Consider the following 27,564-nt stretch of genomic DNA (forward strand, 5'->3'; position numbering starts at 1 on the left):
TGCCAAACGTATTCCATGGTACGGTTGTACCATAGCTCATTCAGCTGCTCTATTGGTGGAAATTTCAGGTGCTTACGAATTTTTTGTTATTCCATATCCAATGCTGCAGTGAACACCCTTTCTGTATGTTTTTCATGAACGTGTGCAATTGTTTCCCTCGGCTGGATTCCTACAAGTGGAATTGCTGGATCATAAGGTAGTCACATTTAAGATTTTAATAGGTCTCACCACATCTGCCCTCTAAAACATCTGTATCCAGTTATATTCCCCAGCAACATGAATGAAATTAGCTGGTGTTAGCAGCCATTGTCTCTTTGTCTCTTATTTTTGCAACTCTTATGGATAAAAAATATTTCTTTGTTTCATTTTGCTCTTCCCTAAACACTGGTGACTCTGGGATGAGTCTGGGTCTGTAGGTTAGTTGTCAATTTCTATAGTTGTCAATTTCTATTTCCAGCCCCCCCTTCTGTCAGTTACCTGTTTATTTCTCACTAAACTGGAGAAGCTCTTTTTACACTTGAGAAGAATCATTTGTCTGTGACATAGGTTGCAAATATCTTCTTCCTGTTTGTAGTTTGTCTTTTGTTTATAGCATCTTTCAGTATGCAAGTTTTTTTTTTTCTAATTTCGTAAGTTTAAATGTGTTGGTCATTTCTTACATGGTTTTGGGATTTTGTGTCACAATTAGAAAAACCTTCTTTATCCCTAAAGCTATAAAAACATTTTTCTACATTTTCTCCTTATATTTTTAGAATTTGTTTTTAATCCATCTGGAATCTATTTTTGTGCCTAGTGTTTGTGTGGGACAGTCTCATTTTATTTTTTTCCTGATGGATGGCCTATTTTTCCAGCACATTCTCTTGAATAGTCCATTCTTTCCCTGCTGACTTACATATGCCAAATTCCCATGTAAACATGCATTTGATCTTTGTCTCACTTTTCTGTCCTGTTGTTCTTTTTGCTACTCTGATGCTTTTACTTACTTGTCTTCCATTCACTCATGGCCATTTAGCTTCCACCCACAACTTCCCTGGAATTATTATTCCTTAGTGTATTAATGACCTTCATATTGCCAAAGCCAATGGATGTTTTTCAGTTCCATTTGTTATTCTCTCCCATTATGCTACATGGTACAATTTTCCCTCGATTCTTCTACCAATAAAAGTAATGATCATAACAATATCTTCTGTTCCCTAGGTACTCTGTGTCGGGTACTGCTTTATTTTTTTTAGGTATTTATTTATTTATTTGAGAGAGAGAGAGAGGGAGAGAGCTCGAGTGGGAGGAGGATCAAGAGGGAGAGGGAGAAGCAGGCTCCCCACTGAGCAGAGAGCCTGATGCGGGGCTCCATCCCAGGACCTTGGGGATCATGACCTGAGTGGAAGGCAGGCGCTTAACAGACTGAGCCACCCAGCGTCCCTGTGCCCAGCACTGCTGGACCATTTCATATGCCAGACACGTCAAGTATGCCTCACCACAGCCCTCTAGGGTAGATACTAGTATTATCATCATCCCCACTCTACAGGTGGGAAAACTGAGCCATAGAGAATTTAAGTGTCTTATAGTGTTAGCTCGGAGGATTGGCTTTTCTTTTCTGCCATGCCAAGTGCCTGATTTAAGATTTATTGCAGAAGCATCCACTTCAAAGACAACTGACTATCTCGAATAAACACACTTCCAGCCACCTTAAGGTAAAGAGTCAGTCCTCCTTCCGCTGCCACCACCCCCCACGGGACTCCTTTGTTTCAGAAATCTTAGTTGATTTCCATAAGAGACCATTTGGGGCCACATGTTTTTTCTCTTCTCCTGCTTAAAATTCTCTTATGTTTTAAATTTGCCCACCTAGGGGCGCCTGGGTGGCTCAGTAGGTTGCGCATCTGCCTTTGGCTCAGGTCATGATCCCAGGGTCCTGAGATCGAGCCCTATGTCCAGCTTCCTGCTCAGCGGGGAGTCATCTTTTCCCTCTGCCTCTACCCCTACACCTCCCCCGGCTTGTGCTCTCTCTCTCTCACTCACTCTCTCAAGTGAATAAATAAAATCCAATAAATAAATAAATTCATCCACCTAGAGCAAGCCCACCAAATCCTAGACCTAAACTCTCCAACTCAATAAAAGCAGAACGCCAGACCCACACCCGGTTTCTCTTTCTCTACCCTGCGACCTCACTGTGTGGTCCCAGCTGTGCCATGTGCTTTCCAGGACCTGCAAATAATAAACTTTTCTGGTCTCCAAGTTCCCTAGTGGTTATTGCTGAGACCGTCTTGCAATTGTAAGAAGCCACAAAGGTGGGACCAGCAAGGACAATAGTTATCAAAAGGCCGAGAGTGGCACAGAACACTTGTACCAACATCGCTCATCAGTAGCAAGATGGGATTTGAACCCAGGTCGGTCTGGACCAAAACCTAAGTTCCTAAACACACCTCTTTCTAGCCTGTCCTCCGTCTCCCTCTTGAGTTCCTGTGCTCCTGCATCTTTTTGGTTTTTGAAAGATCGTATCCATTTATTTGACAGAGAGAGAGAGAGAGTTAGAGTGTGAGTGCACCAGCAGCAGGGCGAGGCAGAAGGAGAAACAGACTCCCCGCTGAGCAGGGAGCCAGATGCTTGGTGCGATCCCAGGACCCTGGGATCATGACCTGAGCTGAAGACAGACGTTTACCCAATTGAACCACCCAGGCGTCCCATGCTTCTGCATCTTTTATTAAACAGTGGCTTTGCCCAGGGTACAGCCTTAATCACTGCTCTTCTTAGAAGACCACGCACCGTGGGTAAAGGATTGCATTCTGGTTCTCTGCTTCAGTGCGGCTGCACTGACTTATCTATGCCCAAATGATCCCATCAGTATGGAGAAAACACTGCTTTTTATTACAAATCCCTGGAGCTTGCCCCACCTCTGCTCTCCGGCCCAGTTTCTGAGAGGCTTTTCATTTCTACTTATTTGAGTTTGTATTATTTGATTTTGTATTAGTATGCATCATGTTTATAATCAAGAAAAACAATAAGGATATTACCAATGTAATGGAAGTAGATTAGCCTCTAAGGGGCCGTATCAGCTCAGTCCTCCCAAACTGTCATTACCAAAGTGGTTTCCAATGTCAGATATGTTATATGCATGTTGCCGAGAATTGTGAGAAATTTTTTTTTAAAGATTTTATCTATTTGACAGAGATCACAAGTAGGCAGAGAGGCAGGCAGAGAGAGAGGAAGGGAAGCAGGCTCCCCGCTGAGCAGAGAGCCCGATGCGGGGCTCGATCCCAGGACCCTGAGATCATGACCCGAGCCGAAGGCAGAGGCTCAACCCACCGAGCCACCCAGGCGCCCCAAATTGTGAGAAATTTAATTGAAAAGATCCCAAGCCATCTGCAGCTGAGATGACCCCAAATATCCATCCCCTTTGCCCAGGGTCCGATTTATTCTCAACCGAACAAAATTAGCATAATAAGCAAAGCTATAAAAAGCAGAGATGTCTGTCTAGAATTTCCAATGAAAAACAAAATTCAGTTCAATTATTAAGAAGCTAAATATATTTACTCATTATCGGGAAATGAGTACGACTGTTGGAACTTCAAGGGAGAAATAGAACCGGGGATCCACTTCGGCTAAGAAGCAAGAAAATCCTCAAAGGATGAACAGACACCGCTCAGAATGATGAATGGCCTTTTCTGAGATGGGCCGTGCGCTAACCATGTGACATCTAGTGAAATGCACATGGCGCCTGACCCCCTCCGTCAACACATCCCGGTGTCTAAGCCATCCCACCCCCCACCCCGCACTCCACTCTTAACACCAGCCCCCCCCCCACACACACCGCCCCGCAGTCTCTCTTCCCACCTCTCTTCCCACCTCTTCCCACCTCTCTTCCTGCTCGGTCTGTTTCCAGAATGGGTCTTTTGCTCCATATGCTGACTTACCCTTAGCTTTTTGTCTGTACCCCAGTGTTTACCACACTCCACTCTGATCCCTGGGTGATCTTGCATGTGTCTGCGGTTGGAACATAGCACCTCTACCTTGACAATCCCAATCGATATTTCCAGGGCTGACCCTCTGCCGACCTCTAACCCCTGCATACGCAGCTGCCTACCACAGAAGGTCATCACGGGGTCTCAGTAGGCCACGGACAGCTCAACCTCAACAGGTCTAAAATTAATTCTCCTGCTGAATGCTGCCACCATTTGTCCACTCTCCAAAGCCAGAAATCTGGGCCTCATTCTAGATCCTTCTCTTGCCTTCACAACCCCATACCAAGTCTCTGCCGAGTTCTGTTAATTCTACCTACTCCATATTTACCAAACCTGCCTCCTCTTTCCTATCTCAGCACCTGTGTTAACTCTGGCCTCCATCTAATTGGTCCAATAGTTTCCTAATTGGTCTTCTCGCCCTCCCTACCCTTCCAAAGGACCTACTTCAAGGCCAATCAGGCTATCTCCTTCTCTTTTTTTTTTTTTAAATATTTTTTTAAGATTTTATTTATTTATTTGAGAGAGAGAAAGAGCGCACACAAGCAGGGGCCAGGGAGAGGGAGAAGCAGCTCCCTGCTGAGCAGGAAGCCTACTGCGTGACTCCATCCCAGGACACTGGGATCGGGACCTGAGCCGAAGGCAAACGCTTAACCGACTGAGCCACCCAGACGCCCTAAGACTATCTCATTCTACTTCATAAAACCTCTCAATGGCTCCATGTCTGCACATTCTAGAAATTCCCCCATGACCTGACCCTGCTTCCCTCTTCAGGCTCGTCTCCTCCAACTTTTCCCTCGCTCACGCCAAGCCCCAGCCCACGGGCAGACACAGGTACTGTGGGACGTCAAGCTTATGCAATTAGAAGGGCCCTCCAAAAAGTCAAAACAACATTATGACTAAAAATTAGTTCCAGGAACTTGGCAGGGCCTATGCAAATGAGGGCCATGAAGCTTAAGCTTCATTAGCTCCACAGTCCATCTGCCTCTGAGCTAGCTAAATGGAGGAAGCCACAGATTTCTAGAACATTCCATAGCCTTCCACACCTCGCCTTTATACAAGCATTCCCCCGGCCCGGGCTTCCCTTCCCTTCGTTCCCTTGTCTGTCTGGCAAGAGTTCATCCTTCAAGGTCCAGATGAGGAGGGAAGGCCTCCCAGACCTCCATTGTCTCCTTCGTGTGCTCCTTGTTACTTGTCCTTTACCTCTTTGTACCCTGTTCTTGCCAGAGCATATCACACTCGATGGAACTTATTTGTTTAAAACTGGCCTTCCCTGTGAGTGCCTCAAGGGCAGAGACAAAGTCATTCCTTTTTAGATTGTCGGGGCACAAGGTAGGAAAGACTCAGGATGTGTCTGCCACATGGAATAGAGACCTCATCCATGTATCTCGGAAAGATAAGTTTCTTTTGGCAGAGTGCATGGACTACAGTGATTGGTGGAAATGGAAACCTGGGGGAGGGGGGGCTTGGTACATGTCTGCAGCCATTTTGGGAGGAGGTCCAGGCAGGTCCCCACGGTGGGCTCCCCCCCCCCCGTGGCCTCCCACCAGCCTCCGCACCCCATCCCCTTCCTTACCTGTCCTCCTTGTTGATCTGGTCCCCAAAGCCCACCGTGCTGACGATGGTGAGCTTCAGCCCCACGTTGCTCTCTTGGAGGTCATAGGTGTTGGACCGGAGCTGGACACCCGGCTGTGTGTGGGTGGCCGGCTCCCCCTCAAACTTGGTGTTGAACAAGGTGTCCATGAGGGTAGACTTGCCCAAACCTGTCTCTCCTGAAAGGCAAAAGATTAAATTATGGTCCGTTCCCACAACGGCCCTGCGGACCCCACATCGGGTTCTGGATGTATATTCATTGACGTGGGAGCATGGGCGCGGTGACTGAATGAAGAGCGTGTAAAACTAGATAGACTGTTGGCTCTCAGGTAAGTTCCTGAGAGGAACTGCATCAACGTATCAGCAGGAGCATCTCAGGAGAGTGGAACCTGGGTAATTTTCCTTTTAGTCTTCCTAGTTTTCTGTCATTTGAAGGTTGCAGATGCACAGCTTTTATCGTCAGAAAAAGAACTCTGTTGCAGGCAGTGATAGAGAGGTAGCAGTTTTACCTGGAAAAAGTCCAGAAGGGCACACAATACACTCTTAGCAAGACAGCGGGTTTTCCTTTCTCTCCTCATGCTTCTGTGTATTTTCCAAGTTTTCTAGGTGGAACATGCATAGCTTTTGTGATAAAAATTAAAGGGCTGTTTTCGATTTTAAAAGAAAAGGACAGCAGTCCCTTGTCAAATAAATATCCTCTCCTTTTCATCGCCACCTCACCTCCCTGTGGGGCCCAGACGGCGCGCTCAGCACAAGCCCGGATGTGTATCCCAGTGGGGAGGCCATTTTTAGCTAATGGAGAGGGAAATTAGCAGGCCACACATTCTTCTTCTTCAATTTCAAACAAATCAGTCATGTGTTTGTTTAACTAACAGGCTGTGGGATACTAATAAATTAAACCGTTGGAATTTCAAGTCTTCACTTTCACACCCAGGGAGAGGAGTGGGGGGAAAGCCCGAAGACACTGGTGAAGTTTTTTGGAGGTCATTTCTGAGAGACCCAAGGGAGGTCAAGCCACTGCCAGGAGCCAAGGGGTCTTCAGGGAAAGAAGACGTTGGAGAAAAGTTAGTTGGTGGCCTGGGAGTTGGGGAGGAATGTACCAGAAGGCCCCAAGCTGGGCTGGGCGCTACAGAGGCTTGTCATCTCCAGAGATCCAAACCATATTTAGGCTTCCACCCCGCCCCCCCACCCCCAGCGAGTCAGGAATGCCAGGAACAAAGGGTTCAGTAGCTAATCACCCCGGATTGCCTCTTCTGGACCACCCTGCTCTTCTGCTCTCCAGGGCTAGGGTTAGAGCCGCACCACAACAACGTGTAAATGCAAAGGGCCCCCTCCCCTTCCGCCCTCTGGGTGTGTCTAGCTTTGCCTCCTGTGTGCCTTTCATCCTGAATGATGAGCCATGAATACAGGGGGGGGGCTTTTTCAAATCTGTCTCGGATGAGAGCTTTCTGTGTGTGTAGCGACTGGCGAGAAAGAGAGAGAACAAGAAGAACATTCAACTCAGCCTGGCTCCCCAGCCCCCCAACCCAGCTTCGTAGCCAGGTCTCTCTCACTACCGTGGTGGATTGCCAGGGTGCAGGGAAATAGTCTCTCCCCCAGATCATGTTTCCAGCCAAGGTCTGCTATACCTATTAGCGGCAAAGATTCTCCCAGAAAAGGCCCCCCTTTCCCCCCCTCCCTAAAGGAACAGGAAGTATTTGGGTCTCCAGAAAGATTCAGGGAGGTGGGGCCTTTGCCATGGGAGGTGACACATTTGGCCAAGCAACGGAATGTATCACCCCCTCTCCCCGCCCCAGGTGAGGGTATAGCTCCCTCGAGCAGGAGACAAGAGCCTCTGACATGGGGACAGGGCGGGTGGCTCCCTCACCTCCACTCTGGGCCCCTTGGAGCCCATGTTTGTGTGCGCCTGATGAACTTTCCAGGGACATCCCCACCCCCTTCTCCTCCGTGAGCTCTCGGCTAAGCTCCCCGCAGCTCCTAGAGTGCTGGGCCCTGTCCCCCCAGCATCCAGAGCTGGCTCCCTGGCCCCTGATCCCAAGATCCTCAGAGAGCAGGGGATGGGGCATCTTCCGTGCTCCTCAGAGGGCTTAGCCCAGGCGTGCCGGTGCCGGAGGCGGCTCAGGCGGCTGCTGTTTGCACAGCTGGAGGAATGGAGGGCGGCCAGACAGGGTAGGGCAGGGCAGGGCAGCGCAGCGCAGCGCAGCAGGGGAGGGAGCGGCAGGGCAAATGACCATGCGAATGCCTGCCAGCACAAAAGGGCTGTGGAAATTGGATGCCCAACGATGAGTGGAAGACAGGAACCCGCAGGCGTCCAGGGAATTGTGAGAAATGCAACCCGAGAAGAGGACAGAGAATCAAGCGAGATGGTCCATCAGCGTGGAGCCTGCGGGTTGTGGGGGTCCCTCTTCGTGGTTGGCACGGACCCAGCCTGAGCCTAGGATGCGGTCCCCTCCCACGCTGCCCTGGGGACCCAGCATGGAGGAGGATCGGGTCAGGTCAGCAGACTCCACACCCCTGCAGGAAGGTGGGGGACTTGGCAGTTTCCAACAGGAAACCCGGGGAGTCCCCAGGGTTCAATTTCTCTCTCCTCCTCCCTCCTCCAACAGACAGCGGGATTTCTTAACCCTTTTAAGGTTGTCATCACCGGCCCAGAAGACTCCATCTCGCTTTGCTTAATGGAGATAGGATGCTGGAAACACCCGGGTTTTTTTTTTTAAAGATTTTCCATTGGAAACATGTAACGTGAGATCCGCTTTTTCAAACCTCTCTGCTCAGCCTTTCTTTCTTGTCTGCTGCTAATATCCACATCCTTTGCCTGATGGATGCATTCCCCAGAAAACGAACAGGTTCAGACTAAAAATGATAGCAGTGGCTTCCAGAGTACTTTCTATGTACCAGGCACAGCTGTGACACGAAACTTTCCTTATTTGCTCCCCACAATGAACCTAGGAAGTAGATATTACTATTTGTCTTTTGGTTACAGAAGGGTTAGCCAAGCCACTTGCCAGCCGTGTGAATTTGCCCTAATCCCCAGTCTCTCTGCTCCTCTCCTTCCTCTCCTGCTCCTCTCCTTCCATCTGTAAAAAGTGGGAGGAAGGAACTGGTCTGGGGTCCCTGAGGAGTCACTGGCAGAGCGGACCCTGAATCCAGTCAGACACTGGAGCCCAGACGTATAACCAATACACCCGAGTGCATCCCACGGGCATGCCTCCCACGGGCATGCAACATCAGCTCATTTGGTCACTCGACAAATGTTCACGGGGCCTCTCACCGGAACCATGCACAATTTTAGGGACGAAAGATACAACAATGCACAGGATAGCCACCGTCCTTGTTTGCAGGGAGCTCGTGGTCCCCGCAGTGGAGGTCTCTGCCAGCTCCGAACGAAGAGAGCCGAGAGCTGCCGTCTCCCAGGCTCAACAAGGAGGTATTCCAAAGGAAACTCTCAGGAACTCTAGGGAGCCTAACGACAGGAACAAGGTCATGGCTGGCTCTGTAACCTTGCCCTCTTCTCCTTCCTGACCTTGCTGAGGCCTGGCCCCGAGGGGTGTGCTGGAGTCGGCTCACCCAGCCTCTTGCAGATCTGCTTCTCATGTGTGTTTTATTCCAAGTTCAACACGGCCCAGCTGAGCCTGGAATCCTGAGCAGCTTCAGAGTAAATATTATCATTATGATTCTCTGCACTCTTCATGGGCGTTACTGTTGCTGGTACATTCGGAGGGCAGCGTCCCTCCGGAGCTCCTTCCCGGCAGAAAAGAGCAACCGGCCCCAGGACATTGGTCTTGCTGGCTCCGGTGGCTGAGGCCTCCTACACTAGATCTAAGATCCTGGGATCTTTGCCATTTCCAGAGCTAAGCGATTAGTACATGTTTTTTTGTCGAGGGTGGGGGAGGGTTGGGGACAGAGAGGGCAACCTCAGCCCACTCAGTAATTATTCCATAATAATAATAATTATAGAAAATCTGTTGGAGAGGAGTCATAACAGGCCCTCTATTGGGTGCCATTTATTGGTAGCCTTACATATGAATTAGGCTCTGGATTCACAAAACTTCTCTCTCTCAGTCCCACCACGCACCTGTGCTCACGGGTACACACTCTCATCAGGGTAGAGGCTACTCAGTCTGCTGGGGTTTGGACCCCTACGACCAGCAGCCCAGCACCCAGATAAACAATGCTGTGATCCGAATGTCCTAGGTCTCTGTTCATAACTGAAGCTAGGGCTACCATCAGTTCAACCTTAACATGCCCTATGAGAAAAGAAGAGAAAATCCTTCTGGGGGACAGAGTCTAGGCCCAAACAGACTTATCTGAGAACAGTCATTACAGGAGTAAACCTGATAGTTATGCACCAGCCGTAGGCCTGAAGGCACGGCCACCGAAAGTCCTGCGGGAGAAAAGGTCACCTCCCGGAGGCAAGCTACGGACCCCTGGCCAAGCCGGTGACAGTGCCCAGTCCCATGGCTGGGCTGAGATTGCAGCCTGAAAGCCCATCTAAACCGCTCATGACCTCGGCCCAAATTGTGGGTTCTCTGAGCAATGACAGGGTTGTAAGAATAGAGAGCAGGAGGTGTGCAGGCTGCCGGCTTATTTGGATCAGGGATGGGGAATGAAACGAACCCAATCCAGGCCAGGGCATCCACGGGGTGCCCCCGCAGCGCCCAGAGGGGGGCTACTAGGTTGATTTCCTGGGACTTGGCAGGTGCCGCAAGAAAAAGAGGGGGTGACTCTTGGGGGGTGAGGATCTCCTTCCTGCTCCTCCCCTCTTGAAGGGTCTGGGGCGGTGGAGAAATTCTACCCCAGCAGGGGCACGCCGAGTGGCTGCTGCTGTCCCGCGCCTGGGCAGGAACTCGAGGACGGGGGTTCACTCTTCCTCCCACTCGTTGGCCTGGAGCTTGGCTGCCTCCTCTTCAGGGCCCTGAGGGAGCCCATGGTCCGGCGGTCCAAGCGCACTACACTTCCGGCCCTCAGAGGGCGGCTCCAATTTCTGCGGCCTCCCTCCGAGAGCCTCAGTCACCAGCCAGACGGCCTCTCGTTGATAGGTTGATGAGGGTGGGTCTGACCTGTCACTTCTCATCTCCTCGGCTTCAGTGCGGGTCATACGGAGCTCTGGGAGGGATGCCAAGGGAATCCAATATGTTTGCACGGAAATTTTGCGGTAATCAAATATTATGCGAAGTAAGCTGGCCAACGCCCAAAGATCGGAGCAATTTGGCAGTGCTGATATTGGACGTGATGGCACCTCGGTGTTGAGCACTGTGGCTTCTATTTATTTTGTGTCCTTCTCCTAATAGCATCGCATCATAACCATGAGTAGTAGACTTCTAGCACTTGAAGAACTGCTGGCCTAGCTCTGGATGCCAAGGCCCACGGTATGTAATTCTGCGACGCCCATATTGTCATCTCCTGGGTTCCCAAGCTGACATGTGGGGGACAGTCATCTGGCCAGTGAGCGAGCCTAGCTGACTGCCTGTCATCCATACTAAGAAGTGGCCTCTTTGTTGTCTACTTGTCCCCTGAGTGCCCAGTTATTCTCCTACAGGAAATGATCGAGAAAGAGCGCTAAGGGGGCCCCTGGGTGGGTCAGTCTGCCTTCGGTTCAGGTCATGATCCCAGGGTCCTGGGATCGAGCCCCGAGTTGGGCTCCCTGCTCAGTGAGGAGTCTGCTTCTCCCTCTCCCTCTGCTGCTCTCCCTGCTTGTGTCCTCTTTCTCTCCCACTCTCTCTCTCTGTCAAATAAATAAAATCTTTAAAAAACAACAACAAAGAGAGCTCTAAGGATGGAGGAAAAGAAAAAGAAAGAGTCCAAGAAAATGAATGACCCTATTTAGAAAATAGAACTGTAGATGACATTAAAGAGTAAAATATCCGGGTCACCTGGGTGGCTCAGTGGGTTAAAGCCTCTGCCTTCGGCTTGGGTCATGGTCTCAGGGTCCTGGGCTTGAGTCCTGCATCGGGCTCTCTGCTCGGCAGGGAGCCTGCTTCTCCCTCTCTCTCTGCCTGCCTCTCTGCCTACTTGTGATCTCTGTCTGTCAAATAGATAAATAAAATCATTTAAAAAATTATTAAAAAATAAACAAAAATTTTTTAAAAAAGAGTAAAATATCCAGTTCAGCAGGGGTTTGGAGCCTCAACATGAATGAGTTCTCCATACACTCTCTAGAGAACTAAGAAAGGGCAATCAGCAAGAGTGTCTAAGTGTTCCAACCAGTGGAAAAACAGACTCTATTATAGTATTTCTACAGTCATTAAGGTTTGGAAGAAGGGCGCTGAAAATGTGCAGGTAGACTTTGCTGCCCAATAGAGTGAAAATCGTATGCTATCATCGTGTTTGCAAATTTGGGACTTTGGAAAGCCTAAGAATGTCAAGGAACTGCTGTTCCTCATGTTTGTGTGGCTGGTGCCTGACCGTTTCCGAAGTGCCTTTGCGTCCTCAAGAGATGTCGTTGGCAGCAGTTAGAGAAGCAGTGAGAGGGTCAAGGGGTCACAGCCAGACCTCGGGCCTTGTCCGCGCTCCCCCACTTACTCTGCGTTGCCCCGGTCAAGTCTCTTATCCTCCCCAGATGTCTGGGTCTCCATCTGCTCCTTGAAGATACAAATGGTACTCACTCCACTCACACCACAGAGTCCTAGGAAGGACTCGAACTGCTACTATGGAAAGTGTTTGAGAAATAGAATGAATGGTGCCCGTGGGGTCAACTCATTCATTCATTTCACGAACATTACTGAACTGTCATGGCACTGTGATTAGCACATGAGAGGTGATGAACGCCTGGCTCCCACATTTGAGACTAACGGTCCGCGTGGAGATATGCTTTTTTTTTTTTTTAAGATTTTCATTTATTTATTTATTGGTCAGAGAGAGAGCGAGAGCAAGCGAGCACATGCAGAGGGAGCGGCAGGCAGAGGATGAGGGAGAAGCAGGTTCCCTGCTAAGCAGGGAGCCGGATTGCGGTCCCCCGACCCTCAGGTCATGACCTGAGTCCAAGGCAGAAGCTTAACCCACTGAGCCAGCCAGCTCCCTTACAAAAATTTCCACTGGGTGTCACACGGCTCAGTTTCCCCGCAAGGTCCGGCCTGGTGTTCTGGTCTGAGCGGGGGGAAAAAATATCATCAAGGCAAACAGAGGGATTAAAGAGGAAGAAGGAGGAAGACGCTTTTGCAAATGGACCGGAATGACACTATATTTAACCTCATTACCTGCCAAACCACATGCAGCCATTAAAGGATCCATATTCTGTAATAGCGTTTCCTGCTGTGGAAATACTCACCCACGCACAGGATGTTGAAGCAGAAGCCCTCGCTGACGGACTTATTCACCAGCTGGTCGGGCAAGCTGTCAAACCCCACGTGTCCAGCCAGGGGGACCGTGCGGCAACCTTCACCCTAATTTGGGAGGAGAGGCAGAGAGGGGAGAAAATGAAAATGTGCTTAAAAGCAATCTGGGTTCTCCCTTCTCATGCAAATGACCCACAAGCGAGGAAGTCGTCCCTCCAAACCTAAACCTAAGCCGGGTGGGTCCCCATCTTCCCTAAGCTCCTCCTTGCCCCAAAGCAGAACAGCCGCTGGCTTAGAAGTCATGGCTTCTCAAGTGCAGGCCTCTGTGGACTCCACAGTGAAGGTCACCACGGGTCCACGCAGAGCAAACTGCCCAGGTGGCTTCTGGGACAGCGGGGGAGGGCGGGGTCAGGGGATGAGGTTCACGGTCATGGGGTTACGCTCCACGCCACCACTGAAAAGCCAGGTCATCTCCCCATGACTCCGGTTTCTTGCACGTCTATAAATCGGGGGACTCAAAGGAGCTTCGCACAAGGCCTGGTCTGTGCCTAAGCGTCTGGTAAATATTACAAAAGGACTTCAGAAAGCAATTTCTCCTCTCTCCAGGCCATGGGGGGCAAACACAAGGGGGGCGCAGTTTAAGGGGCAAGAGACTAGGCTTGGAAATGAGACTCGGTGAGAGTCCCACCCCCTTCACCTTCTGACCTTGGACAAGCTACTTAAGTCCTCTGAGTTTGCCCATCTGTCAAGTCAGGGACAAGTAGTGACTAGCTCATAGGGCGGGTGAGGACCCCATGGGCGACCGGTCCATGAGCGCTGGGCGCGGTGCCTGGGATGTGGGGAGCCTCCCATCGACAGAAGCTGCTCCTGCTAGGGCTCGGGGAGGTTACCCCTCTCCGCAGAGTCCCCAAATAACACGTGATGCCATGGGACACTTGGGGATGACCCCCCACCCCCGCCAGCTCGAGAGAGCTGCCTCCGTGCTTGCTCCCACCCAGTTCCCTGGTCTCCAAGGTCAGCCAAGCCATTCTCAGCCCTGGGAGGCAGAGGGCCCTTGCTTCACCTGTTAGTCCCAGCGCTTCTAACTGTTAGTGGTTTTGTAAAACAGGGAGAGCCTCAAACTGGGGCAGGCTTCCAAGGAGCCAGGGGGAAGGAAAAAGAGGCCTGCGTGTACTCAAGAAAAGCGCTAACTGCCAACGGCCCTGGGGGAAGGGAGAAGGGCAATCCGAAGCAGCTAGACAGGAACCACCGGCGGGCTATGTAAGGAGTTGGGAGTTTCTGTTGGGTGGGAGCTCCACCAAGATTTCAGGGAACCAGAAAGGGACCTAGAGCAAGCCAAGAAGGCCATGGTCCGTGTCAGGAGGCCCGCCCCAGCATCCCGGGCTGTGCTAACCGGCAGCACTTTCTGCTGCCTGAACCTGTTTTCGGGCTAGGTCCCTAAGTGCGCGTTTGCACCCAGAGAGGGATGGGCTGAGCCCCTCCGCAGCTGCTGTTGCCAGAACGGCGGCCCAGGTAGCCCCTTCACCCAGTCGTGCCATCGGATCTTCCAAGAGTGAGAGACAGGGCTAGGGCCAGGACTGCCATCTGGAAAGTTCGTTACCCTCACAGTCTTCCCCCACGCACTCCCAGTGGAGTATTCCTGACACACAACCATATGCCAAAGTTCAGTCTGAGTTGGTGTCTGCCGGGCCCCAGAGGGGCACCTGAGAACAGCTGGGTTTCCTGCGTGGGCCACGGCCCTTGGGGGCTGGTTGTACATGCACCCCTTTCTGCTTCCCCCCACCTCCTCCTTTTTCTTAAAGCAAACAAACGAAGATGCAAGTTTCCCACGGGTTGTTCTTGGTCCTCAACACGGCAGGGGAGACAGAGACTTAAGAGCCAAAGTAGGCTTTCTCCACGGGTCCTCCTACATAGCAGGCATCGGAAATTGGGACACGCTCGGAGCTGAGGTTTCCTGAGCCATATTTTATCGGCCCTGGCTGCCTCTTCCTGTCTCCAAATTCAGCACCATGAAACTCTGGCCTCTGGTCCAAGCACCAAAAGGAAAGAGAATTTTCAAACTGAACATAGTGGAGACGTGGGAAGAAAGCTACTCCTTTTCTTTTCAAGATTTTATTTATTTACTTATTTATTTAAAATATTTTATTTATTTTTTGACAGACAGAGATCACAAGTAGGCAGAGACGCAGGCAGAGGGAGAGGAGGAAGCAGGCTCCCCGCTGAGCAGAGAGCCTGATGCCTGGCTCGATCCCAGGACCCAGGGATCATGACCTGAGCCGAAGGCAGAGGCTTAACTCCCTGAGCCGCCCAGGTGTCCCTAAGATTTTATTTATTTATTGACAGAAGGAGAGAGAGCCCAGCAGTGGGGAGCAGCAGGGGGAGAAGCAGACTGCCCACAGAGCAGGGAGCCCATCACGGGCTTGATCCCAGGACCCTGGGGCCTGAGCCAAAGACAGATGCTTAACAGATTGAGCCACCCAGGCGCCCCTCCTCTTCTTCCTACTTTTTTTTTTAATTAAGAGAGGGAGAGATGGGTGCCTGCGTGGCTCAGTGTGTTGAGCGTTGGACTCTTGGTTTCAGCTCAGGTCTGATGGAGTCATGGGATGGAGCCCGTGTCCGGCTCCACGCTAGGTGCAGAGTCTCCTTGGGTTCCTATCTCCCTCTCCCTCTGCTGCCCCCCCAGCACTATCTCTCTCTCTCTAAAATAAATGAACAGCTAAATCTTTTGAAAAAGGGGGGGGCGGGGGGGGGGACAGAAGGAGAGAATCTTCTTTTTTGTTTGTTTGTTTTAGAGAGAGAGAATCTTAAGCAGGCTCCACGCCCAGTGCGGAGCCCTACAGAGAGCCCGACACGGGGCTCCCTCTCACGACCTTGAGATCATGACCTGAGCCGAAATCAAGAGTTGATGCTTAACCGACTGAGCCACCCAAGCACCCTTCCACACCTTATTCTTAAAGACTTCCTACATTGTCAACAACTCACCAAGAACCTCCCATGTGCCCCCCTCCCCCCACCACTGTTACCTCCCACCTAGCACAGTGCTGTAAAGAGCCTTAAATAGCAGAAGAAAGAGTATGGGCTTTATTCCCTAGGCAACGGCATTTGGGGGCCCTTTGAGTGTTTTTGAGCATGGTACAAGTGGCGTTTTTTGAAAGATCATTCCAGCTGCGGGACGTTTGATTGACTGGAGGAGAGAGGGAGCTGAAGCAGGAAGACAGATGACTCCACTAACATGATCCTGGCAGAGTGACATCCAGGCACGGTGCCAATACATGCTGGTTGAACTGAGCTGCTCTGACTTGGGACTCAGGAGGGAGGAACAGACTTGAGACATGTCCTCAAGAAGGGTGATCACTCCATCAGTGGTCGGGTAAGTGGGAGTGAAGGACCGGGCAATCACAAGGTTCTGAGCCTGGGAGCTTGGATTGGTGGCACCATGGGCAGAAAAGAGAGAAGCCAGGAAAGGGTGCTTGTTTAGTGGGGGAAATGGAGGATTCTGGTTTTAAATAAGCTATTAGGAAACATTACATTTATGGGAGTTTTTATTTTCTAAAAAGCAAGCAAGTTTCACTGTAGAAATTTTACAACACACGGAAAACGATAAAGGAAAAAACAACAAACACTCATAACATTCATATGTGTTTCCCTCCAGTCTGTATACCTTTTGTTTCTTACAAAATAGGGATAATTCTATATATTCCTTTTTGTAGCCCGACGCTTAACAGAGTGTGGATGTTTTCTTGAGAAATTAAGCATACTTCTAAAACATTATTTGTACTGGCCACATAGCATTCTACAAAACTAACCTTCCACTGCTAGACATTCCACATGTTTCCAAGTTTTAAACAATAGGAACAATAATTCTTGTTCTTACAGGTTTGCATAGATCTTTGATTATTGTCTTAAGTTAAATTCCTAGAATTGAAGCCCCCTGGGTCCAAGGGCACACACATGTAAAAGACTTTGGTACATATTGCAAAATCATTCAATAGAGAATAGTACAAACGTCTATTTCCGCCACCAATACACGAGAGGGTCTGTTTACCTATACTTAGACCAACACCAAGTTTCTGAGGCTTTTAAACCACTGTGAGAGGATCATTGAAAAATGGCATCACAACATTTAACTGCTTGTATTAGTGAAGGTGAACATTCTTTTTATGGTTCAACTCTATACATGCATTGTGTATAAGGTACACATATATGTGAGTTGCCTATTCACGTCCATTTTTTTTTAATTGGTGCTTGTCTCTGTCTTCTGGATTTGTAAAAGCATGTTTTTTAAAGACTCTTATTTATTTATTTGAGAGAGAGAGAGAACAAGCAAGAGCACGAGCCAGGGGAGAAGCAGAGGGAGAGGGCCAAGAAGACTCGGAGCTGAGCACAGAGCCCAACGCAGGGCTCGATCCCAGGACTCTGAGATCACGACCTGAGGTGAAATCAAGAGTTGGACACTTAACCAACTGAGCCACCCAGGTGCCCCAAAGCATTCTGTATGTTAAGGAAAATAAGACAGTTTTGATTTTCTGGTGAGATATGCAGGAGAAGAAATCCAACAATTACTTACCCATATGGGACTGTAGGCTCAAGGAGAATTCAGGACTGGGGTATGAATTTAGGAGTGGGAGGTATGAAACTGGATGTGTTCTCCAAGAGAGAGTACAGAAAAGAGCTGGAGATTGAATATAGGAAATGCCCACAAGTAAGGAATGGGAGGATGGAAAGGATTCTTCCACACGAGGGAAATGATCAGAAAAACAAGACATGACCCAATAGTTTTCTAGCACCAGAGGCCAAGTTTGAAGTCAGGAAGAATTACAGAGAAATAACCATTAATCTGAAATTTGGTGAATTTGGTGACTTTAGAATCCTTATTTCTTCTGCATCTTTTTACCTACTGTCTATCCAATACACAAAAATTAACTGGAAGGTTTGGGGACGAGGGGACATGGGATCTGGTTACTGTGTTTTTCTTGCTAAGATTTGAGAAGGAAACTTTTTGTCTCAGTGCTTATAGTTGAGAAAGCTTCAAAAATGTATTTGTGTATATATTTCCTGCTTTAGGAAATCCTGTCTAGCGAGGACCATTGACTCTTGTTTTGATAAATCTTATAAGATGTCAAGGTCATCATTATGAGTATTAGTCCTCATTGTTCAGAGCTAAATATGTAGAGGTAAAAAGGACATTGGACTGAATGTACACTGACCCCAGGACAGCCCCTGGAAGTTTCTGTCCTCTCCCTCATTAAAGCTCTGCTATCTTATCTCTTTCCTCTTTCTCCTTAAGGTGGCCTGATTAATTGAGGCCTTAATTACTCTGACTGCAGTTAACTGCACATTCCCTGGATTACAGTGTGCACAAGAGAAGATGGAATTGACAACTTGGCCCAACAGTAATACCTCAAGTTATCATCTGGAGTAGTAGGTGGTGGGTGCCATGTTTAAGGCTGGAACTGAGATGCCAGAAGGGCCACAGTCACCCATCTCTGGGGCACCTGGGTGGCATCTGCCTTCGGCTCAGGTCATGATCCCAGGGTCCTGGGATCAAGTCCTGCATGGGGCTCCCTGCACAGTGGGGAGTCTGCTTCTCCCTCTCCCTCTGATCCTCCCCCATCCCCGAATTATGTGCTCTCATGCCGCCTCTCAAATAAATCAATAAAATCTTTTTTTTTAAGGGCCCATCTCCTGTCACCCTGCAACCTCCCTAGGAATCTATTCTGCAGAAAGTCAGTATCTGTACAAAGATCCATGTACAAGGAACTTCATTACAGCATGATGACAATACTGAAATACCAGGGGGAAAACTCAAATGTCTGAAAATAGAAAAATATTTAACTAAATTATGGTACATGTATATTCTAGAATATTCTGCAGGCATTAAGAAGAATGCGGTAGGTCTTGGGGCACGAGGGTGGCTCACTTTGTTGAGCACCCAACTCTTGGTTTCTGCTCAGGTTGTGATCTCGGGGTCGTGGGATGAGCCCCACATCAGACTCTACACTCAGCGGGGAGCCTGCTTGAGGTTCTCTCTCTCCCTCTCCCTCTGCCCTCCCCCCACTCATGTGTGCTCTCTCTCTCTCCCTCCCTAAAATAAATAAATAGGGGCACCTGGGTGGCTCAGTTGGTTAAGCTCTGCCTTCGGTTCAGGTCACGATCCCGGGGTCCTAGGATTGAATCCCGCGTTAGGCTCCCCACTCAGGGAGGAGCCTGCTTGTCTCTCCCTCTGCCTGGGGCTCCCTCTACTTGTGCTCTCTCTCTGTCAAATAAATAAAATAAAAATCTTTAAAAAATAATAAATTAAATACATAAATAAATCCTTAAAAAGGAAGAAAAATGCAGCAGGTCTGTATGTTCCGATGCAAATGTCTCCAAGACATATTCCAATGTAGAAAAAAGAGGCTATAGAACAAGCAGCACAGAGGGAGGCCACATGTGCAAAAAAAAGCCCAATATATGTGTGCTTGCACATAAATGGATGTGAATGCATAGAAAGAAGCCAAGAAAAAAATCCCACCAAACCCAGGAACGTCGGTGGCTACCTCAGGGGAGCGATGCAGAAACGGGGGCTTACACAAGGGGCTAGTCTGTATGCTTCCGTATTATTTGATCCTTTTACAGCATGAATGTATTCACACACTACCCATGTCATTTAAAAACATTTTTAATACAAGAAAAGAGAGCTCTCACTCAGCTTTGCAGCAGGGGTAATTAGGATGCCGAATCTGAGAAGAGCTAAAAGGAAGGCAAAATGAAAGAGTGCTCCTGAGAATTGGGAGAGCCCCCCTCCCCCCCCCTCCCCAATTACATTTCCTGTTTTCTCCCCATCTGCAGTCACCTGCGGTTTGAAATACGTTATACCACATTTCATATCACGGGCAGAAACACCGTTCTCTTTCTCTTCCGCCTCGTCCCCTGGGGACACACCAATTTCATTTTTTAATTGAATATTCAAAGGTGCATGTTACTAAGAACGAGTTATGGTGGTTCCAGCTGTGCAACTTGCTCCCATTGCTGTTATTCTGAAAATAAAGAGTCCCATAAGCACCCCGATGGGCAGTCTCTGTCCCCCTCTCCCCCTCCCCCACCCCACCCCTCTTCCAGCCTTGGCGGGATAGGAAGCAAGAGGTCCGGGAGGCCTCTGGGAACTGAGGATATGTCTGTATCAGTGGAGTTTCCCCACCTCCGCCTCGAGTTGGGGGGCTGAGTTAGTAGCTGACATGTTGAAGAAGGAAACCAAAACAAGGCACCTGGCTGGCTCAGTGGGTAGAGCATGGGACTCTTGCTCTTGGGGTCGTGGGTTCAAGCCCCACGTGGGAGGCAGAGATGACTTAAATAAATAAAGAAGTACAGAAGCATGAGGCCAAAACATAAAGGTTGGAACTCATCACGCCTTTCCCTAAACTTTCTCTTCCGGCCTCTGCACCTTGTAGATACACTGGAAATAGGATTCACTCCAGCCGTCTCACATGTCACTTACTGGTGGGCCAGATCTCTCACACCTTTCCTTTCTCCATCTCCGTCCCAGCCCTGAATGCCGATCTTTGGGGGAGGGACAGAGGGAGAGAGAGAACCTTAAGCAAGTTCCATGCCCAGCACAGAACCCCACTCGGGGCTCGATCTCACCACCCTGAGATCATGACCTGAGTCCAAATCAAGAGCCAAAGCTTAACTGACTGCGCCCCCCAGATGCCCCTAATTACCGATCTTTTTTTCTATTTAATTATTTTTATTAACATATAATGTATTATTAGCCCCAGGGGTACAGGTCTGTGACTCATCAGGCTTACACATTTCACAGCACTCACCATAGCACATACCCTCCCCAGTGTCCATCACCCAGACACCCTCTCCCTTCCCCCACCCCAGCAGCCCTCAGTTTGTTTCCTGAGATTAAGAGTCTCTTATGGTTTGTCTCCCTCCCGATCCCATTAAATACAGATCTTTAATAGATCCTGCAACCCTCAGGATGATCAAAATCAAATAATAGTTCAATGGTGCACAATGGAATATTAAGCAGCTGATAAAGACATTTTCTAAGAATATTCAGTGACATGGGAAAATGATCACCAAGTAGGCAAATAACAAAACAAAACAGAACCCTATATACACAGGATCATTCCAATCATGGGGGAAAGCATATATATATATATTTTTTAATTTTTATTTATTTGACAGAGAGACACAGCGAGAGAGGGAACACAAGCAGGGGGAGTGAGAGAGGGAGAAGCAGGCTCCCGGCCAAGGAGGGAGCCCGATGCGGGGCTTGATCCCAGGATTCTGGGATCAGGACCTGAGCCGAAGGCAGAACCTTAATGACTGAGCCACTCAGGCGTCCCGCTTAAATGTATTTTTTAAAGCTCAGAAGAATATACAGTTGACTCTTGAACAACGCAGTTTGAATTGCCTGGGTCCACGTATGCATGCATTTATTCCCCATAAATACAAGAAAGGACTAGAAATGTGTTTTCCCTTCCTTACGCTTTTCTTTTTTTTTTTTTTTAAAGATTTTATTTATTTATTAGAGAGAGCGGGGGAGGGGAGGCAGAGGAAGAGAGAGAGAAAATCTCAAGTGGACTCCGAGCTGAGCAAGGACTCCGTACTGAGGCAGAGCTGATGTGGGACTTGATCTCACGACCTCACGACCTGAGCCGAAATCAAGAGTTGGACTCTTAACCGACTGAGTCCCCCAGGCACACCCCCCCTTATGGTTTTCTTAATAACATTTTACTTTCTCTAGCTTACTTTCTTGTAAGAATACAGTGTGTCATGCAGATAACATACAAAAGACGTGCTAGCTCTGCTATTCCTGTTCCGGGTGCAGCTTCCAGTCAACAGTAGGCTTGTGAGTAGTTAAGTTTTGGGGGAGATGAAAGTTATATGTGGATTCTTGATTCTTCACTGTGGGGGGTTAGCACCCCCAACCCCTGTGTTGTTTGTTCCAAGTCAACGTTATACCAAAATAGTGACAACAAGTTACTTTTGGGGGCGCCTGGGTGGCTCAGTAGGTTAAGCATCTGCCTTTGGCTCAGGTCATGATCCGGGGTCCTGGGATCGAGCCCCGCATCGGGCTCTCTGCTCGGCAGGGAGCCTGCTTCTCCCTCTCCCACGCCCCCTGCTTGTGTTCCCTCTTTCGCTGTCTCTCTCTCTCTCTCTCTCTGTCTGTCAAATAAATAAATAAAATCTTAAAAAAAAAAAGACACTTTTGGGTAGAGGGAATGTGAGCACTGTTGCTTTTCTGTGTCTTCCAAATTTTCAACAATAGGCATCTTTTACCTTTTTGGGGGGCAGATTTTATTTTTATAATCAGAGTAGAAAAATGTCATGTTTTTTTTGAAGATTTTACAACGGTGCTTTCCAAGACAAGAGAAGTAGCCTCAGATGTTTTGGTAAAAGCTTCAACCACAGTTACGAGAAAGGTGCTTTACATATAGATAATCAGAAAATCCGGTTAAGTAGTCCACTTTGGGGCAGTTTTATTATATGTAAACATTTATTTTCCCAATACGAGAACAAAGCCCTATTATTATCCTTACTATAACATTATATATACATAACTTATTATACGGTATAACTTATTATTATAAGCATTCATGGGAACCAGAAGTCAAATCACAGATCCGCAAACATCCAGAAAAACTGCTTGCTGCAGCAATCAGGTGGCTGAGAGCCCTCTCCACGGCCTCCAGTCGGGGGAGTGGATGCCACTGTATTATCGGCCCTAAGAACCACAAAAACACTGATAAGTTCCCAGAGATTATAAAAAAAAACAACACTCCAGTGTGTCTCCCACGGCAAATGTCAGGATTTCCCTCCTGCCGATTAAGCCAGGCTAAGAGGAAACTGACAAGAGTAGCAATGCCCTGAATTGGGAGAGAGACGTTTGGAAGGGGGGGCCCATTCCAAGGAGAGAGAAGTCTTGCCGACCTGGGCCTTTCAGTGGGGGACCCTGGGGAAGCACAAAGGAAACCATCTTTACTATGTAGGGAGAAGGCCCATTTTTTGGCAAATCCAATAGAAGAAACTCTGGATTTTAATACACCAGATCAGTTCCTGAGTGGCTTTTCATTCTATAAAAGGATTCACAGCAGGATTCCATTAAATGGCCAGCTCTCCTAGTGCATTTAAAATGGGATTCAAATAGACAGAAATTCAGCCGTCATGTACCTTTATAGGAAGACAATAGCTCACTACACCTATGGGCAGACCATCTGAACCGCTGTTTCTGTTCCGCTTACAGAGATCCTGCTGAGCTCAAAGCACAGACTTGCCTTTCCCCCAACTCTCTCCCCACCCCGCTCCCTCGAGGAGTCAAAGCAGGGAAGAGGTAGAGTTCAAGTCTGCCACCTGGGACGGAAGTAGAAGCAGGCTAGAGCCTACGAGAAATTAAGCCAGAGAACAAGGAAACAGAAGGACCATACAGCGTTAGAGCTGGTCGCAGCCCTGAAGGCTCACCTACGCCAACCCGCTCGTTTTGCAAAAGGGGAAACTGTCTGAGAGAGAGGAAGTGAGTTGGCCCGAGTCATGGAGGGGTTTTGGGGCAGAGAGCGGAGCTGTGCAGGGCTCCCGGCCCTGGTGAGCGCAGGGCCGCTTTAAGGTCCGGGAAGCTTGACTCCAAGTTGGCAGGTATATTCCTTCAAGCTGCTAAAGTTCTGGGGGCATCGGGCTTGTGGCTTAAGGACAGTCAAGAGGGACAGGGGTCGCGGATCACGACCTGGACTCCTGTGTGCTCACCGAGGTGGGGCTGGCCCATGGAGGGCAACTGATTTGGGCCTAACTAAGCCTGAGCCCCAGGGCGACCTAACCCAACTAGCCAGATTCTAGGTAAAAGCCAGTTCCATCTCAGGCCAGGGGCCACTCCTACTGGTAGCAGGTCACCTTTCCCACATAAAGCCAGATTCCCTCCGGGCTGGGCTCTTTAAACAGAGTTTTCGAGGTGTTCTGGCCACTGTTATCTCTAATCTGCTTAAAAAAAAAAAAAAAAGAAAAGAAAAAAAGGTTTACTCACAAGCCTCTGGATGAATGCCCAGCTGTCCTCTAGGGAGCCTGAATTTGCCTCTGCCTCCATCTGGTCTCATTTAAAGTGGATCTAAGAAAACCCAGTTCCTGCCTCCGCGCCGGTGCTCAGAGCCGGGGCCTCCGCTGGGAAAGGAAACTCGGCACCGCCTCACACCTCATCAGGGTCAGAAAGCAGAGATCTGTGGCTGTTACCCCAGGGCCTTCATTACGGGGTTCCAGGGGGCCCTGCCAGGAGAAACCTGAGCCCTGAGCCTGTCTCCCCACCTCCCCACCCCGGAAAAGGCCTGCAAATCTTTTCCCCAGTCACCTTTAAGTGAGTGGAACAGATGACCCAAGTCCAGGGCCAGCAAGGAGCACGCGGCATAATTCTCACCCTCCTTGAGCACAAATGTGGCCTCCTTCCTCTTGCAGGCGGCAGAGAAACCCACGGTTTCAAATCCCAGCAGCAGAAGCCTCCTCCTGCCAAACCGAGGAGGAAGGGTCTGTGTTTCTAATTTATTCGGCTCCTCCCCCCCTCCAGTTGTTACTTAAAATAATCCATCATTACACGGCTGGTGGCTCCAAGATTTTTATTTAAAGCAATATGGGAAGAAAGAAAAAAGAAAACCCACACGTAACCCATGACTGCGCTATCTGGGATTGAAGCGGAGAATCTTTTCACCATCACGGAGTCTTCAAGGCATCCAAGGATAATCTTCTCTGAGCTACACCCCCCCTCCACGGGTGCACTGGGGTGGGAAGGAATGCAGTGAAGAGAGGGGGAAGTTAGGGTCTGGCAGGATTTTTATTTCTTAGAAACTTCGCGAAAAGGGCAGGTTTGGTTGTTTTGAACGGATCTGTGTCATCCAGTGTGGGTCTCACTGTTTCAGCCACTGAACAACACTAACACACACTTGGGACTAAGTCCCTTGGTCTCCCTGTACCCATAAAAGAAGAAAACACGAAGACTCGTCCAGGAAATATAGATGACAGCATTTGGAGACGGTTGAAAGAAACCTGTTCCACTTATTCATGGTATTCTCTTTCTTTTCTCTTCTCCTTCTCTTTCTTGAATGTGGTCCAAAGAGTACACACCACTTACAAGCCCTTCTCAGTTGTTCGTGCTAATACAAAACCATGGCTCTGATAATCCAGAAACCCAGGCAAGTCTAGAAATCAGTCCTGTTTGGTTTTGGAATACCTTTTTCCAGGGGACTTATCTTCCTAATTAGTTTTGCTCAGGCTCATGCAACGGGTGTGTTCCCTTACAGCGCACAAAGGGAGGGGCCGTGCTGGGTAACAAAGCTGGCAATTAACGGAAAATTTACAGCAGAGGCTCCACAAGGTAAATGCTATGCACATGACTGCAGATCAAAATCTCATTATACTATACAGACAAACCGCTCAGATGTAATGCAGTTTTGTAATAAGAACACTGCTAACACTCAACATTTCCAGGATTTAGGAAATGAAAGAAAACAGGGCTGATTCCTGCCTGTCATGGGGGGGAGCTCTCAGAGGGCACGGTCCTGTGTGCCTTGGGCACCACATACACCCCAGCACCTGGCCCAGGGCCTGGCAGAGTGCGTGCCGATCAACACGCACTGAAGGAATGAATGAGAAGAGAAGTGCATGAATGAACAAATGAAATGCTCCCAGGCCAGGAGCAGAGTGAGAGCTCACCCATCTTCACACCCACCCCCTTTCTTAGCCAAAGCCCTCAGGAGGCCTTTCCCGTCACCCACTGCCCGCACTGGAGGCTGGATTGGGTCCGCTGGTAATGAATTCTTATAACAGGCCACAGCTCAGCTGTGTAGCACTGATCACGATGATAATTATATAGTTATTTAAGTCTGCCTCCACTACTAGATAGTAAACTCCCTGAGGGAAGGGACCGTATGCCTTTGGGGGGACGGAACATCATCATTTCCTGCCCCCCAGCTTTTTTTTTCTTTTTTTAAAAATATTTTTAATTTATTTGACAGACAGAGATCACAAGTAGGCAGAGAGGCAGGCAGAGAGAGAGGAGGAAGCAGGCTCCCTGCTGAGCAGAGAACCCAATGCGGGGCTCGATCCCAGGACCCTGAGATCATGACCTGAGCCGAAGGCAGAGGCTTTAACCCACTGAGCCACCCGGGTGCCCCGTTCCCCCAGCTTTTTCTTTGGAAAAGTCTCTAACACAGAAAAGTCAGAAAATAGTACCATGATCAGCAATGGTTTAGATCAGCTTGGTTTAGATTCAGTGATTTTTAATATTGGAGGCTGTGCAAATTTTCTTTTTATGTTTAAAGATTTATTTATTTATTTGAGAGAGAGAGAGAGAGAGTGCAGGACTGTGCAAAGGAGGGAGGGAGGGCAGAGGCAGAGAGAGAATCTCAAGCAGATGCCCAGCTGAGCACGGAGCCCTCCCCCATGCCGCACTTGATCCCATGACCCTGAGATGATCGTGACCTGAGCTGATAGGAGGAGACGGCTGCTCAACTTCCTGAGCCACCCAGGCACCCCAGCCATGTAAATTTCCCTCTGTGCTGTGTCCTCAGTGGAGGTATGGATACATACTGGGGTTTTGCTCTCCCCGCTTGGAATAGAATATTCCTTTTAGTGAGGCAGGGAGCTTCCAGGGGGGAATGGAGGGTAAATGCCATTTGGTAGCAAGACCAGAATGCAGAGGCAGGCGTCTCCCAGCCTGTAGGCAGTTCCCCGGGTAGGGCAGAGTTAGTCCCTGCAAGATCTTTCATTAGGGAGAAAGACCATTCCCCGGCTGCCACCGGAGGACAGCGTCACTGTCCACCTTGTGGGACTGGTTCAAGTCAGACTCAATGAGCTGTTCCTTTTACAGGCCAGCACTTAACAGTCTGGACCTAAAAATGCAACACTGAAAGAAACAGCTCAGTGAAAAAGCCAGAAGATGCAGCCCCTGAGGCCTGCTGGGCTGTGGCTTTCTACGTGACCTTGGACGAGTCATGTACCCTTAAAGAGTATATATTAATAGCAGCCCAAGTCACCTCACAGGTAGGGGCTGGGAGTGGGGACAGCCCAAGAATCTTCTAAAGTTCTCTAATTATTTCACCGTGTCCACAATCTGTCTCTCCAACTAGACCATAAGCTTAAAAGCCAGGAGTTGGGCGCCTGGGTGGCTCAGTCCATTAAGTGTCTGATTTTGGCTCCAGTCGTGATCCCAGGGTCCTGGGATCATCCCAGATCCGGCTCCCTGCTCAGCAGGAAGTCTGCTTCTCCTTCTCCTCTCCACTCATGCTCTTTCGCTATCTCTGTCTCTCTTGTCTCTCAAATAAATAAATAAATAAAATCTTCTAAAAATTTTTTTAAAAATTTAGGGCACCTGGGTGGCTCAGTGGGTTAAAGCGTCTGCCTTAGGCTCAGGTCGTGATCCCAGGGTTCTGGGATCGAGCCCCGCATCGGGCTCTCTGCTCAGCGGGGAGCCTGCTTCCTCCTCTCTCTCTGCTTGCCTCTCTGCCTACTTGTGATCTCTGTCTGTCAAATAAATAAATTTTTAAAAATTTTTTAAAAATTTTTTAATTAAAAAAAAAATAAAAGCCAGGAATTATGTCTGCTACTTTTTTTTTTTTTTTTGGTCGAGTTCACCAGGGCTAGCCACAGTGCTGGACACTTATCGGTCAAAAGTCAACGAGTGGACACAATGGAGAAATGGTTTTGGCATGCAGAATCTTCGTGGTGTTCGTTCAGATGGGACGGGATTGGACTGCGTACTCAAGAGCTGAACTTCCAAG

At 49.0% G+C, this 27,564-nt stretch overlaps 1 protein-coding gene across 7 annotated transcripts in view; it reads right to left on the reverse strand.

Moving 5' to 3' along the window:
- Positions 1–27,564, reverse strand: part of SEPTIN6 (septin 6) — a 60,901-nt gene that overhangs the window by 30,362 nt on the left and 2,975 nt on the right. For 4 of the 7 annotated variants that reach the window (XM_080795091.1, XM_080795092.1, XM_080795087.1 and 1 more), the window contains exons 2-3: positions 12,814–12,928; positions 5,530–5,725 (exon numbers count right to left, since the gene is read on the reverse strand). In XM_080795091.1, the coding sequence (XP_080651217.1) occupies positions 5,530–5,725; positions 12,814–12,928 (311 nt within the window). Of the gene's footprint in view, positions 1–5,529; positions 5,726–12,813; positions 12,929–23,825; positions 23,971–24,143; positions 24,296–27,564 lie in introns of those variants that run through there. The other 3 variants (XM_080795088.1, XM_080795089.1, XM_080795090.1) reach the window with 2 other exon arrangements.

The sequence above is a fragment of the Martes martes genome (assembly GCF_963455335.1).
Source record: "Martes martes genome assembly, chromosome: X".
NCBI classification, from domain to species: Eukaryota; Metazoa; Chordata; class Mammalia; order Carnivora; family Mustelidae; genus Martes; species Martes martes.